The sequence below is a fragment of the Podarcis bocagei genome, assembly GCF_964188305.1.
Source record: "Podarcis bocagei genome assembly, chromosome: 8".
NCBI classification, from domain to species: domain Eukaryota; kingdom Metazoa; phylum Chordata; class Lepidosauria; order Squamata; family Lacertidae; genus Podarcis; species Podarcis bocagei.
Window position 1 is genome coordinate 89,581,687 of NC_138133.1, and position 16,181 is coordinate 89,597,867.

Below are 16,181 nucleotides of genomic sequence, written 5' to 3' on the forward strand. Positions count from 1 at the left end.
GAAAATGCTTTGACCATTTGGCTTGCCCCTTTCTGAATTCAGAATATGCCAGAATGACAGAATCCATTTTTAAAAATTCAAAAAGAGAGAACCAAATGGATACTCCTAAGAGTCTTGAGGAACAAGAGCTAAGAAAAAGTGAGACAAAAACAAGACAACTCCATCAATAAAACTAAGCTAAAAAAAACCACCTAAACTAAACTAAACAAGTTAGAATATCCAATTTATCCAAATAGCCTAGTCAAACTGTTAAGTTGTGGGTGAACATATCAGACGACACAGCGATTCTTCAAACAGCTCTTGTTTATTCACAGGCCAGAACAGAACTGAACTGAAGGGTTCAGTCAGCCTGCTTATATAGAGCTCCAGTACAACGTAACTGTAACAAATTTCTAAAACTATACAATCACTGAACGTCACTTTCGATCCCTTATTTGCATAACTATCTACAGTATCCCCCTGCTGGCCCAGGGTGAGAACTTCAGTACATAACACAAACGAACAGGACCTCCAACAGATTAAGTAAAGAAAATAGATATAGCTCCCACCCCATCTTTTGTGTGGTGAGTTCCCGACACCCCCAGGTGGAAATAATGACACATGACAAAATTATTAAGGTTAATGGGCGAAAAAAGGCCACAACTTTATTGGTTACAAGTGATGAGCAGTATTGGCTTAGGCATTGGTCCTAACCGACTATATCCGACTCCAGCCTATCCGCTTGAAGTCCTGAAAGGGTTAACCACCAGTAGGGGGAGTCCTGCTGATGCACATCAACTAGGAACTCCCCCGGGGTCACCGCTAGGGGGCGTGCCTTAGGCCCTCACCTCCTTAGGCTTCGGACAGGGCCACGCCCCTCAGAATCCTTTAACGGACTACCTCTTCCATCTACAGAATGATACCAATGCCTACCCGCCAATACCAAGAAAGTTGTAATGATTTGCTATGAGGTAGGCAAAAACCGTGGCTGGTGCCAATTTGCCAAGTGGGAAAATTCCTAGCAGGTCCCTCAACGGTAACCGACTGAGGTCCATGGCAAGGTCAAGGAACGAAAACCTTATAGGGTGGGAGGGTGGAGAAAACAGGAACAGCTGGAGGCAGCAAAAGAGGGAGATCCCCGGCCGCGTCCTGCTTTAAATAGGGCAGGCCACGCCCCCAGAGCCAGCTGATTGGCCGACCAGGGGGTGATGCGGCCAGGAATTCCCCCAATCGCGCGGGGCTGGCCTCCACCCACCGTGCGCATGGAGGGGCCGTGAAGCGCACAACCCCACCTCCTCCTAAGGCAGAAGTGACTTTACCTGAAGCAGTGAAACTTCTCCACAGAGACAGGAATACATATCTCATTTTGAATGCTGCTCTGCTGCTTAATTCCTTATTTCTTTTCTTTTTTGAGAAAAGCAGAGAAATTTAATAGTGGGCCAAACAAAGAACTATGGAATTGGGGGTGACTCAGTGTCGATGTTGTCATAGATTCACACTTTTGCACACAGTGAAAAGTGGACCAGGCTAACCGGGCAGCACCTGTGCCCTGGCTGCCTGATGATACAGATAGCAAGTATTTATGACACTTCACCCAGCGCTGATGTCAAATCCTAGCAGGCTGCTGAACCAATAGGACTCAAAGCCCAAGAAGGACCCTCCTTTGCAAGACAGACAAGCCACCCAATGTGTGCCCAGTAAGTTGGCTGGATTCGGCCGTAGTTCAGTGGTAGAGTCCCTGCTTCTCCATGTGGATGGTCTGTGGTTGAATCCCTTGTCTCTCCAGTTCAAGGATCAGGGCCAAAAAAACAAACCTTCTCTGGCTCACTAAAGGAGGATAGTATAAGGGGCAGTATTGTAAAACTTGCTTTCCTGTAATCTCTGCATTGCTGTTCTGAGTTACAGGCAGCTGCAGCAACCTCCAGGTCTGGGTGTGAGTTCAGGAAGCCCCCGGTTCAGATCTTACCACACGAGGCTCGGCCTTCCATCTGTAAAATGGGCGCAACGTTGCCAAATTTACAGGGCTGTGTTGCAAAACATAATGAAATTTGAAATAGACTATGGGAATTGATGCTGTTGGTGATGATAGCTCATCCACACAGGTCTGCCACACACAAGAGCAGCTGCAACAGAAGGACTATTACTGCCTCTACAGTGGTACCTCAGGTTAAGTACTTAATTCGTTCCAGAGGTCCGTTCTTAACCTGAAACTGTTTTTAACCTGAAGCACCACTTTAGCTAATGGGGCCTCCTGTTGCCGCCGCGCCGCCAGAGCACGATTTCTGTTCTCATCCTGAAGCAAAGTTCTTAACCTGAAGCACTATTTCTGGGTTAGCGGAGTCTGTAACCTGAAGCGTATGTAACCCGAGGTACCACTGTATTATTGTTTGCATTGCATAAATATGGACTCTGTGTTCTCAAAAGCCAAAGTGGTGTTTACAGCTATGAGCATAGAACGTCGTCAAAATCCTTCACCAAGGGAGACCCAAATTTGGCAGTAAGGGAAAAAAAACGGATCTCCGTAACACATACAAATTGAGCGAATGCACATAATTTCACTCATTTCACATAATTTGCTCGACAAATTTGCAACATTCATTCAGTTCTATGGTATTAATAATAATAATAATAATAATAATAATAATAATAATAATAATAATAATAATAATAATTTATTTGTACCCTGCCCAGCTGGGCGGCTCCCAACAGAATATTAAAAGCACAATCAAACATGAAAAACTTCCCTAAACAGGTCCGCCTTCAGATGTCTTCTAAAAGTCAGATAGTTGTTTATCTATTTGACATCTGGTGGGAGGGCATTCCTCAGGGTGGGTGCCACCACCGAGAAAGGCCCTCTGCCTTGTTCCCTGTAGCTTTGCAGGGAGGGAGCCGCCAGAAGGCCCTCGGTGGTGGACCTCAGTGTCCAGGAAGAACAATGGGGGTGGAGACGCTCCTTCAGGTATACTGGACTGAGGCCATTTAGGGCTTTAAAGGTCAGCACCAACACTTTGAATTGTGCTCGGAAATGTGAGTAGACCTGCATAGAATTGCACTGTCAATGCTAGAGTAACAGAGCAATTACCGTATTTTTCGCCTTATAGGACGCACTTTTTCCCCTCCAAAAATGAAGGGGAAATCTGGGTGCGTCCTATGGGGCGAATGCAGGCTCTTGCTGAAGCTTGGAGAGCGAGAGGGGTCGGTGCGCACCGACCCCTCTCACTCTCCAGGCTTCAGGAAGACATCCGCAGCCTAGGCAGGCTTCAGGAAGACATCCGCAGCGTGGGGAGCCCTGCAGGAGTTCCCCGCAAGTCTCCCCATGCTGCGGATAGCAGCCTGCTGCCCAGCGCGAGGGGTGCCCTGAAGCAGAGCGCCCCCCCCCCCGCGCTGGGCAGACATCCGCAGCGTGGGGAACCTTGCAGGAGTTCCCCGCGGGGCTCCCCACGCTACGGATAGCAGCCTGCCCCGGGCGGGGCGCCCTGATGCAGAGCGCCCCTCGCGCTGGGCAGACATGGGCCAGCCCCACAAGCTCGGGAAAGATGTCAAGTCCCGCAGGGCCCTAGTCTCTTGTGGCAGAGCGTTCCACCAGATCGGGGGAAAAGCAACTTCATCATAAAGTTTTGCCAAGCCCCTCCATTAAATATCTCCACAGTTGCTCCTTTCCTCAAGTACAGTGGTACCTCAGTTTTCGAACCTAATCCATTCCAGAAGACCTTTCTGAAACGTTCAAAAACAGAGGCACAAAAGGCGGTCCGCAAATTCAGTGGAGAAATTGGTGGGGGGGACTTCAGCCGTTCGACTTCCGGGGCACGTTGGAAAACAGAAGCATTTACTTCCAGGTTTTCAGCATTCGAAAACCGAAACGTTTGGCTTCCGAGACATTAGACAACCAAGGTACCCCTACTATAAACTTTATTTCTTTAAAGGAGAAAAAGAAAGTCTGAAACGGCCATTCTGCAGCAGCTGACCCCTGGCTCAAATCCTGTGGCTTTTTCAGTGTGTGTGGTGTCGTGGCAAACATGCCGTGATTCCACATGGTTTGTGGCAGGGAGTCTTCAGCTGGGCATTGCAGGGGGTTGGACTAGATGACCCCTGGAGCCCCTTTCAGCTCTACCGTCCTATGACTGTATGCAATCTTCCTCTTGAGTCCAACCAGTTCTTCCTCCGTCTCCTTTGGATACCAACTCCTGATGGCAGCATGTTAGCAGCAAGGCCTGTGGACTTTGCATTGCTTTAAGGTGTCTTAAGGTGTGGAAATAGCTTTCAGGTATAGATAAAGCTTAACCTGTTCTGACTTAGATGCCCTCAGGCATCCTCCAACCCTAAGCCCAGATTGAATTCGGCGGCTCATAATTGGCATCTATGAAAGCCAACAGACCAAGGTATGCAGGTCTGGGTGGATAAAGCGAGTGTCATAGCTTAGACATGTGAGCAGGAGAAATCTCACCCGCCCTGATCAAGGAGGGAAGGGACCATTTGCCCAAAAAAATAGCCACCGCACCCTATGCCCACCTCATTCTTCATCTGCTTAGTTCCACTGCTGTGCTCTGAGTTGCCTAAGGGCACCGCAAGGGCAGGCAGGGGAACTCCTGTTTAGAGAGGAGGGTTGGTGATGCCTCACATTCCTGGTGAGAAGAAGCCCCATTGGTCCTGCCAGAAGCTGGACATGACCCTCCCAGTCTCATGTGGGCCAACAGTTACTTTTCAGAGTATATAAAGCAGCCCCAAGACGTGAGGATGTTCCATTCCCCGCGTGACGAAGACATCCACCAGCGATGAAGGCCCTTCTGATCTTCGTGGTGGCTGGAAGCTTCTTCATGCAGCCAAGTAAGTCTTTCAGGTGGTTTTTCTTCATTCTGAGCGTATTTCTTCTAGGAAACTCAGCTCTGTGAGCTGTCAAAACCTTAATTCGTCCTTCAGAAGCCAACCAGAGCCAGTGGAGTGGAGTGGAGTGGTTAAAGCGTTAGACTAAGACCTGGGAGTTGTTGTTTAGTCGTTTAGTCGTGTCCGACTCTTCGTGACCCCCTGGACCAGAGCACGCCAGGCACTCCTGTCTTCCACTGCCTCCCACAGTTTGGTCAAACTCATGCTGGTAACTTTGAAAACACTGTCCAACCATCTCGTCCTCTGTCGTCCCCTTCTTCTTCTTCCCAACATCAGCAGCTTTTCCAGGGAGTCTTCTCTTTTCATGAGGTGTCCAAAGTCTTGGAGCCTCAGCTTCAGGATCTGTCCTTCCAGTGAGCACTCAGGGCTGATTTCCTTCAGAATGGAGAGGTTTTATCTTCTTGCAGTCCATGGGACTCTCAAGAGTCTCCTCCAGCACCAGAATTCAAAAGCATCCATTCTTCGGTGACCAGTCTTCTTTATGGTCCAGCTCTCACCTGGGAGACCAGGGTTCGAATCCTCACTCTGCTATGAAGCTCAGTGGGTGACCTTGGGCTGGTCACTGCCTCTCTGCCTAACCTACCTCACAGGGTTGTTGTGGAGATTAAATAAGGAGCGGTAGAACAGTGTTTCCCAACCACTGTTCCGCGGCACACTAGTGTGCCGCGAGATGTTGCCTGGTGTGCCACGAGATGTTGCCTGGAGGGAGGCGGGCGAGTCGGGCGGCAAGAGGCGGGGCGGTGGCGGCGAGGAGAGGCCGCCCAGCGCGGGGCTCTCGTCGTCTGCCTGCCTGGCTGCCTGCGAGCTCGGCGGGCAGCGTCTCCGTCCGCAGCGCCCGCCTCGCGGCTCTCATTCCCTGCCCCTGCCAAAGCTCACCCAGCCAAGCCGCGCTCTCCTTCCTGCCTCACTTTGCTGCCTCCTCCCCCCCACCCCCAAAGCTTGGAGGTTCCCCGGCAAGGGGGAGGGGAAAAAATTGAAACTTACACTTTCGTGCGTCCCTCCCAGCGTGACGCTGCGCGCTGACGTCACGGGGCTGTAATGGTGGTGTGCCTCGAGATTTTTTTCATCAAACAAGTGTGCCTTTGCCCAAAAAAGGTTGGGAAACACTGCGGTAGAACTATGTACACCACCTCTAACTCCTTGGAGGAAAAGGTGGGATATAAGTGCAATAAATAAATGGATTGATCAATTGATCGATTGATTGCATTGCATTTATACCCCCTTTTTTTCCCTCCAAGGAGATCAAAGTGGCAAAAATTGTTCTCAACCTCCCTATTTAATTCCAACAGCAACTCTGTGAGGTGATTTGGGTTGGGAGACACGGACTGGAACCCAAGGTCACCCAGTGAGTTTCACAATGCCCAAGTAAGGATTGAAACTCTGGTCTCTGGCACTTGGAAGTTAAAGACCTCCAAAACATAACTTAAACGAGTTTGCTCCCACAGCCCTTATTAGGGTTATTTCCTGTTAAGATTCCCCAAGCATTCTCTGAAACTTTGACTCTTAATCAAACCTTCGAGACGGGAATTTTACAAATGCCTCAAATGTCAATATTTGCCAGAGTTTTATCGCTGGCGTGCAATGGAATTTAGCATGTTACGGTTTTTTATATTTGGCATGCCAGATACTGTCGTTTGAAATTACTGTGTTAGATACTTGGCACCAGAGATGGGGTAAGAATTCAATCCGGTTCACGTTGAAAGGAGAACCTAACTAATTTGCAGTTTCTGAAACAATCTGTGGATGGGAATAGAGCCGTCCTTCAAAATCTGGAGAAATGCAGTTTTCCAGCCAAACGATACGTTTTTAAAAAAAACCAGACTAGGGCAAGGTGTGCATAAAAATGGATATATACAGGAATTTGGGAGGGAGGATTGGGCTATCCTGCTTGCTCTGAGTGCCACAATATCTCCCCACCCCAGGCCTCCCTATTTCTCACCAACAGCTCCCCTCAAAAATGACAATTGTATCTCTTCTCCTCAACTTCTGAACCCACAAAGGGTTCTGATATCTTCTGCAGCCTCACCCCCTGGCCACCCTCTCTCCCACCCAGAGTTTTCCCCAAAGGACAATGATGTCTGCAGTCTCTCTCTCTCTCTCTCTCTCTCTCTCTCTCTCTCTCTCTCTCTCTCTTTCACACACACACACACACACACACACACACGCACACGCACACGCACACACACACACACACGCCTTCCTCAGCACCAGCAGAAAGAGAGGGAGGAGAGCCCCCCTTCTAGCTGCTCACGGCCGCACCTCTTCTTCCTCCCGAGGTGACCCATTCAAGCTCTGAGGTATATCCTTGCAAGAGCCTGCTTCTAAGTCTCAGCTCAGGCCTTGCGCCTCTTGCCCCTCCTGGTGGCTCAGACTGTCATTACAGCATGACAACGATCTAGTGCAAACATAGTATAGAGGGAAGCGATATTCAGACATTCATTCTATTGGGGGGAATTGGTTTGAAAACCTATGTGTGCTAAGCTTAAAATTGCATTGTGAAATGTGCGTATTTTGGCAGAGGCGTCCAGTGCCCTAACACACAGGAGCCGAGCCAAAGAACTTGTTGACTGGTTTACCCCTGCTTCCCCTTAACTGTGTCATTTCCCCTGGTTTATTTTTTGATTATAAGATTGTCAAGGGACGCTCCTATCCTCTTGTACTCACGCAAAGCACTGGGAACACTGATAGGCTATGTATCAATTAATAAATACTAAGGTTCCAGGGAGGATGTAAGATTGTTCTTGAACTCTCTCCAACATATTAGATATGGAAACTGACAGCAGTCTGATTTTGATGGCCCGTAACCTTAAAACAGTTTACAAAAAAAGCGGGATAAAACAATCATTAAGAAAAATTGACAACAGTAATTGAAGACTTTTGAAAAGTGAACATAACAATAGAGGGGGAAACAGCTTAAAACTTGCACCAGTTTCCTAAACCTCTGGTAGACTTGCCCAGTGCTTTCTTTTTCTGGGAGGAACACAGGGTACGCATACCCCTAAACATTTTGTGAATCTAACTTTGGCCTCATTAAATTTTCAATATGAGTTGGAAAAGGAGAGTACCCCTAAACTTTTTCCTTTTTTTTAAGCACTGGACTTGCCTAAACAAAAAAAGTTTTTAACAGGTTTCAAAAAGAGTACAGTGAAGGCACTTGCCTGGTATTATTAGTGAGCACAGATCCCTAGCATGAATCTTACTTACATATTCTGTTGAAAAATATTAGCTGACAGAGACTATTACGAAACAGTAGTATCATTCCGGAGACACTGTCCTTTTGAGGCTTTTGAGACGTCTTCCGCTGAAACTGTTGAAAGACTCTTGAGAGATTTAGGAAGCTTTCGAAAGACTATTGTGAGATTGTCCTTAGACATCTGTTTTGAGTACACAGCTTGGCGGTCCTCGCTACCACTCTGTTATATTGTGCATATGAACTCTGATTGGCTTATTCCTATAACTTGAATGATATCATTATTCAATTATATATTCTCAACTAACTATTAGGCTACGTGTTGTGTTTGTATTGTTGTGATTGGTTCTTGTCAAAATTACAAATACCTAAATACAGACGGTCATTTACCCTCGCTAGATTCAACTTGCTGCCATCTGCCTTATTGCAGGGCAGATTTGAGGGTAAACCATACGCGGAACGAGTCTGCCCCTGCAGCTTGATGGAGGTAGAAACTGTCTCTCATGCAAAAATCTCCAAATGAATCCAAACTTCAGTGTCTAAAATCCCTGGTAGAGGACAAGGATCCTGAGATCACGTTAAGGGTAGCCAAATTCTGTGTGATTGCCATAAAACTTAGGGAACAAGCTGCGCTATCATAATGATTAAGATTTTAAATGATAATTTTAGGTTATATGTTAGTGACTAAGTTTTAATTTATACATTTTTTGACTGTTGCTATATCTGTATTGTCCCTGTTATACCTGATTGCAAATTCAAATGTATCTCTATCGTGTTTGAAGACTTCCTTGATATTATATGTGGGCTGGAACTGGTCTGTGACTGAAATAATAAAATTCAAGATTCAAGGTTCTTATTGCAACACAGGGGGCTTTTTTTGCTATTAATAGGCAGGAATTTCCAAAGTGTAGCTTCTTCACTTTGTTCCTCCCCACCACCCCCATTAAACCATTTCCCTCTCTTATAGCTGGTTCACTGAAGTGCTACACCTGCAACACCCAGGTCAACAACAATAACTGCAAAGGACAGCAAAACTGTGATGGAATTGGACAAGTATGCAAAACAGATGTCATTGGTAAGACCATTTCTTAGGTGCCCTTCTTCTTCTGTTGGGTTTGTTATAACTTCCCCAATTCCTCAAATATCGGAACCAAGCTGTTAAAAAATCCTGCTTTCAAAATAAACCTTTATGCCCCCTTTTTTAATACAAAAGCGACAAGGCAATTCTTTCTCTGTGTCCTTTGATTTTCGCTATTCTTATTTTCGCAAATATATATATATATAGACACGGGTGGCGCTGGGGTCTAAACCACTGAGCCTAGGACTTGCCGATCAGAAGGTCAGTGGTTCGAATCCCCGCAACGGGGTGAGCTCCTGTTGCTCGGTCCCAGCTCCTGCCAACCTAGCAGTTCGAAAGCATGTCAGAGTGCAAGTAGATAAACAGGTACCGCTCCGGCAGGAAGGTAAACAGCATTTCCGTGTGCTGCTCTGGTTCGACAGAAGCAGCTTAGTCATGCTGGCCACATGACCTGGAAGCTGTACGCTGGCTTAAATAACTGTTGGAAATGATATGTTTAAAAAAATGTATTAAAAAAAAGTTCAACATTTTTGGGATTTCCTAAAAAAAAATATCGGGTGATTTCAGGGTGTCCTTTTTTTTACTTTTTGGACTATGGCAACCCTATGCTTGCAGGTTTCCCACTGTTTGGTGAGAACAGGATTTATTATTATTTTTATTATTATTATTTTTATTAATTTTTTAACATATAAATTCCAACAACCAGTTAACATAACTTCTTATCTTATACAGTATTTTAGACTTCCATCAACAACCTCTGAAGATTTTCCATTCTTTATCACTTGTTCTGCATTTCTTAATTTCTCTATCACTTTAAATTCTCCTTAACTAATCATTCTCTTCAAAGTCTTCCTTGCAATATTTCACAAAGTCCTCCTTACAGAACTTCTTGCAGTCCTACTAGCGTAATCTGTTTATCACAACTGCTTTTCAAATAGTTCAAGTATTTACTCCAGTCCTCTATTGAAATATACTCAGAGTCGAGAGTGGATTTCATGCTCTTTATTCAGCTCATAGTTGTGAGGAGGAATGAAAGTTCCCCCAAAATATCTGCTTCATATACATTATTTACACAATGGGCCCCACGTGATTGGCCAATTCCGGGATTCTCCTGTAGGCCAATCATGTTGCGGATTCACTTCCATCTGGAGCTGGATTGGGTGGCTCCTGCGGACCAATCAGACTGCTGCATTGTTCTAAGGCCAATCAGACTGCTGCATTCTGAATCCTATTGTTCTAGGACCAATCAGGCTGCTGCATTCTGAATCCTATTGTTCTAGGACCAATCAGACTGCTGCATTCTGAATCCTTTTCAACTCAGTACATAACACCTATGAATCTCTGATCCCGCAGGTTTCGAATCCTTCCTCTTAATTTATCTAATTCTGCACCGTGCATTAATTTCATTTGCCATTCTTCTTTCGTCGGTAATTCTTCTTGCTTCCATTTTTGTGCCAATAATATTCTTGCTGCTGTTGCTCCCGATCTTCTTCTTCCCAGGTGTCGTGGGCCTTTTCAACGTCATCTCGAAAGAATGTACCGCGTCCTGTGAGCCTTACTTCAGCGACTTCAAGGTGGGAAGAAGGAATGTCTCCTGCTGTTCCACCGACCTCTGCAACGTCAACGGAGCCTCTGACTTCAAGATGGGTTACGTCCAAGTGGCCTTGGCCCTTTCCGCCAGCCTTGCCTGCATCCTTCTCAGAAGCAGGCTCTGAGGAGAGGGCTGCCTGTGTAGCTGTACAGAAGAGAAACCAAATCTAGATTCTTTCCCACTAAAGTGACATTTGAAACCTTATAGATCTGTTGAACGGCACTGACGGGTCTCTGCTGCTGCAAACATGGATGTCTTTCTAGAGTGACATATTAGGGATTATGGGAGTTGCTGGGCACACCCAAACCCCATTCCGGTGTAGGGCGTAGATGCTGGCCAACTTGACGATACTTCAGGTGTCCTAGCAAAGTATTAGAAAATAGAATTGTAGAGTTGGAGGGTCATCTAATTCAACCCTCTTCAATGCAGGAATTACAGCTAAAGAACCCCTCTGTTTGGAAACCTCCAACGAAGGAAAGTCCATCACCTCCTGAGATCCATTCCACCGTCAGACAGCTCTGTCAGAAAGTTATTCCTTGTATTTAGTTGAAAATCTCCTTTAATTGCAATTTGAATCCATTTGTTTGAGTCCTACACTCCAGAGCAGCAGAAAACAAGCTTGCTGCGTCTTCCCTGTGACCGCCCCATAGATTTTTGAAGATGGTGATCATACTATATTTAAATCGATTTTGGCTGATGATGTCCCAGTTTTCTATAACAAGCAGGGCTGTCCCCAACCCTCTGCAGGCTCAAAAGCTAGGGGTTGTGCAATCAAGTTAAATGCAACTTCTGAGTGATGTTGACAGACAGGAGTATTTGAGAACCTTTCACTTGGGCAGAGATGATCTTACCTTCTGCTCACCTTGTGAGTGAGCATGTGGTCCAGCGACAGAGCTCTGTCAAAAGCTGGATTTTTAAAACGTCTTCTAAAAAAACTCCCAACAGCCTAGGAAGCAAATCAACATACCTAGATGTTGCGGCTCTAAGCTCTAAAATATTCAGAATCCGCTCCCCTCTAGCAAATTTCCCAATAGGATTAGGGTAGTAAACTCATTCGTGCGTGATCTCTGCCGCTTCATACTGCAGGAAGTTAGATGTTGAAATTGTTGAGTGAAACTGGGAACTGACTTGTCTGTTTTGAGTGTCGGATCCATCCTCTTCAGGAAATGCAATGGCGCCCAGCGCGCTTTCACTGCGCGGTGCTGAGTCGTTCCGCTTCTCCCGGCTATAGCAGAGTTTCTTCAGCAGCCATGTGTCTGTGTGTAAGGATTTATCAGCACGGCAGTACAGTGGTACCTCTGGATGCGAGCGGGATCCGTTCCGGAGCCCCGTTCACATCCTGAAGCAAACGCAACCCGCGTGCGCGGCTCGCGATTTGCCGCTTCCGCGCATGCGCGTGACGTCATGTTGAGCGCATGCGCGAGCAGCAAAACTCGGAAGTAACGCATTCCGTTACTTCCGGGTCGCCGCGGAGCGCAATCCGAAAACGCTTAACCTGAAGCATATTCAACCCGAGGTATGACTGTAAAACTCTCGTACACAGCTTCTTCTATTCTGCGAAGCTTTAATGGACAGCAGCAAAACAATAAGTCAGCCAGGTGAGAGCGACAATCGGGGGAACAGGACGTCATTTCCCTTGAGCTATTAACCCTGTAAGCTCTGGGATTCCTCACGGAAATGCCCCTTCATGAAGGATGAGAATTAAGAACATCAGGCCAGTGGTCCATTTAGTCCACCATCTTGTTCTCACAGTGACCAACCAGATGCCTCTATTGGGAATCCCAGAAGCAAGATCTGAACATAAGATCAACACTCAACTGGTGTTGGAATGCATTGCTATGTCTATGGAGGCAGAGCAACAGCTATTGTGGCTGCTAGCAGAGGTTCAGGACTCCTAAGTCCCATGGGGAATTCCCAGAATGGGATGGAAAGGGAAAATTGGGAATCAATATTTCACAACGGTGGTGATGGGGTTGAGGGTTTTAGGCAGCGGGGAGTCTGGGAAGGAAACGGGCAAGGCAGGGAGGGAAGGAGGAAAATAAAAAAGGAGGTGTGATTAGGGATGGGAGACGAATTCAATTCATTCTGGATTTCAAGGCAAACATACGTAATTTGCCCTTTTTGGAACAATATAGGAGCTGAAATACAGCCCGCCTTCAAAGGGAGCACTTTGCTGGATTTTGCAACGTAGGTGTCTAGCTCAGCAATGTTATACTGGGATTAATGTAATAGGGTGAGATGTCGATGCAAATGAATCTGTTGATGAAAATAACTTAAAAAATTGCAAGGCTGTGAAAACTGTTCTGCAAACACGTGAAAGTCACACTAAAAAGGCTTGTGAATTTCCATGAGGAATTATTGGTACAGTTGGGTTTAAGATTGGGAAAATGAGAAAGCGGGAGAAAGCGAAATTGACAGATTAACTGCTATCCCCACAGAATGGTGGGCTTCCTTGCACCCTTTTGGCAACCTCTACCCGAAACAAACAGGCCACCCTAGATAAGGAATAAGAAGAAATTAAGCTGTTTTCATATTATCAGGCTTGACTCCCTGCTTAGACATTACGGTTGTTCCTGTGTTGTGTTTCCTCCTTCTTTGCATTTGTATTCTAAGTTGCAAACTACCCAAAAGCATACTACCTTTATGAGTGGCGTAGAAAACCTTTGTTTAAAAAAGTAATAAAGAATAAGATTTTGAAGGATCTCTACACGCTGGAAGTCGTGACTATTTTCCTTCAACGTAATTTTTCCTCGAGGAGGGCCGACGTATCAAAAAAGATACACACCCTTCAACTGACTCACTGCTCCCAAAACTTTCACAGTGTTCCTATAAATTCAAAAGTTTGCTTTGAGCAATTTCACTACCTTTTCCCAAACTCATAGGTAGGCAAACTAAGACCCAGGGGCTGGATCCGGCCCAATCACCTTCTAAATGCGGCCCGCGGACGGTCCAGGAATCAGCATGTTTTTACATGAGTAGAATGTGTGCTTTTATTTAAAATGCATCTCTGGGCATAAGAATTCATTTATTTTTCCCCAAAATATAGTCTGCCCCCCCCCGCAAGGTCTGAGGGACAGTGGACCAGCCCCCTGCTGAAAAGGTTTGCTGACCCCTGCCCTAGCTGGAAGTTCTCAGCACTGAACACAATGTGATGAGACTAATAGTTAGAGAGACATTCCTGGCTATCTGGAGACTGTCTCCTACCATTAACTCCCACTGATGAACCATCAGCTGTCATCAAGCGATTGACCTTTGAAAGGATGGCCATCTAGCAGCCATAAAACCATTTGGCCTGTGATCATAAATAGCTGCAAAGGTGGGTGAATTGGGGGAGTGTGTTCCAGAAGACCAAGATGTTCTTCTTGAGGGCACTGGGTCAGCAACCTTCCTATTGCAGGAATTTAATGTTAGGATCCTTGAACTGGGTTCCAGAGTTTGATCTGGAAGCTCCACAAAACATCCCTTTTTTACTGGTTCTTAGAAGTGTGTCTCTTGCCGGGTGTACAATGCAGTCGGAACAAAGGAGGTCATGGTTGACACAAGCTTTATGGCTGTTGAAAGATACGTGCACACAGCTTAATGCAAGCAACAAAAGGATAAAATCACACAGGCATGTGAAGAATGAATAAGAGGAATTTCTTACGCAGCAGAGATTAAAAGTAGTAGGGGTGACCTGTCAGCCAAGGGTCTTACACATGGGTAGGCAAACTAAGGCCCGGGGGCCAGATCCGGCCCAATCACCTTCTAAATGCGGCCCGTGGACGGTCCAGGAATCAGCGTGTTTTTACATGAGTAGAATGTGTCCTTTTATTTAAAATGCATCTCTGGGTTATTTGTGGACGCAGATGGCGCTGTGGGTTAAACCACAGAGCTTAGGACTTGCCAGTCAGAAGGTTGGTAGTTCGAATCCCCACGACGGGGTGAGCTCCCGTTGCTCGGTCCCAGCTCCTGCCAACCTATCAGTTCGAAAGCACGTGAAAGTGCAAGTAGATAAATAGGTACCGCTCTGGCAGGAAGGTAAACGGTGTTTCCGTGCACTGCTCTGGTGTCACCAGAAGCGGCTTAGTCATGCTGGCCACATGACCCGGAAGCTGTACGCTGGCTCCCTCGGCCAGTAAAGCGAGATGAGCACCGCAACCCCAGAGTTGGTCACGACTGGACCTAATGGTCAGGGGTCCCTTTACCTTTAAGGAGTCTCAAAGCGGCTAACATTCTCCTTTCCCTTCCTTCCCCACAACAAACACTCTGTGAGGTGAGTGAGGCTGAGAGATTTCAGAGAAGTGTGACTGGCCCAAAGTCACCCAGCAGCTGCATGTGGAGGAGCGGAGACGCGAACCCGGTTCACCAGATTACAAGTCCACCGCTCTTAACCACTACACCACACTGGCTCTGTAATACACAACCCTCAAGCAGGTCCTGAGTGGAAGAGCCACTTTCTCCTCCTTTGACTTCCTGCAACTGGGATTCAGACGTGTTCCAGCCTCCAACCATGGAGGCAGAGAATAGCCACCGTGACTGGTAGCTGGTGAGACCTTCCCACTGGGATTCCTGCTGGAGATGCAGCTTGTGATCTTCTGCCTACAAAACAGGTGTTCTATCACTGCAAAGTCCCCAAGTTCCCCAGGAAAACCAGGACATCCCATAGATAGATAATTTATTATGGTCAAAGACCAGCTCACATAACACAATAAAAACAGTTTTTAATAACAATAATATATACAATCAGAGCAGATTGCAGCAATAGCTCATGAGTTAAAATTGAGATATATACATACACCAGCACAACTGAGATTTGGGCTACCATGAAAATTGACCCTGAGGCACCCCAAAGGGCGACTTCAGCATTTCCCTAGTCAGCTATTTTATTCTAGAGGATGATCTGTGCCTACAAATCTGGGCGCAGAATCTGGCTACCAGCCAGGTCGTCTTGCGATCTTTGCCTAAGACACCCCATATTTCCCCACAAGAGAACGGCTGCCATTTTGCTTCCCACGATCTTGCATGATTTCGTGGCGCAATTCCTCCCCGAGGAAAGCTTTTGGGGGGCTGCAATCTCATGTGGTGCCCCAAAAAAGAATGTGGGTGGCGCTGTGGTCTAAACCACTGAGCCTAGGGCTTGCCGATCAGAAGGTCAGCGGTTTGAATCCCCACAACCGGATGAGCTCCCGTTGCTTGGTCCCTGCTCCTGCCAACCTAGCAGTTCGAAAGCACAAAGTGCACGTAGATAAACAGGTACCACTCCAGTGGGAAGGTAAATGGCGTTTCTGTGCACTGCTCTGGTTCGCCAGAAGCGGCTTAGTCATGCTGGCCCCATGACCTGGGAGCTATACGCCGGCTCCCTCGGCCAATAAAGCGAGATGAGCGCCGCAACCCCAGAGTCATTCGAGACTGGACCTAACAGTCAGGGGTCCCTTTACCCTTTACCTAATCTCATGTGGTTCCCCAAAATGTGTGTTCTTGGG

At 46.7% G+C, this 16,181-nt stretch overlaps 1 protein-coding gene across 1 annotated transcript; it reads left to right on the plus strand.

The window, feature by feature from the left end:
• The first annotated feature begins 1,535 nt into the window (after positions 1–1,535).
• PSCA (prostate stem cell antigen) lies at positions 1,536–10,923 on the plus strand. The gene is made up of 4 exons (XM_081205307.1): positions 1,536–1,676; positions 4,674–4,803; positions 9,018–9,125; positions 10,629–10,923. Exons 2-4 carry the CDS (start codon positions 4,752–4,754, stop codon positions 10,841–10,843), a joined length of 375 nt encoding a protein of 124 aa, XP_081061433.1. The 5' UTR covers positions 1,536–1,676; positions 4,674–4,751; the 3' UTR covers positions 10,844–10,923.
• Positions 10,924–16,181: the final 5,258 nt, after the last annotated feature.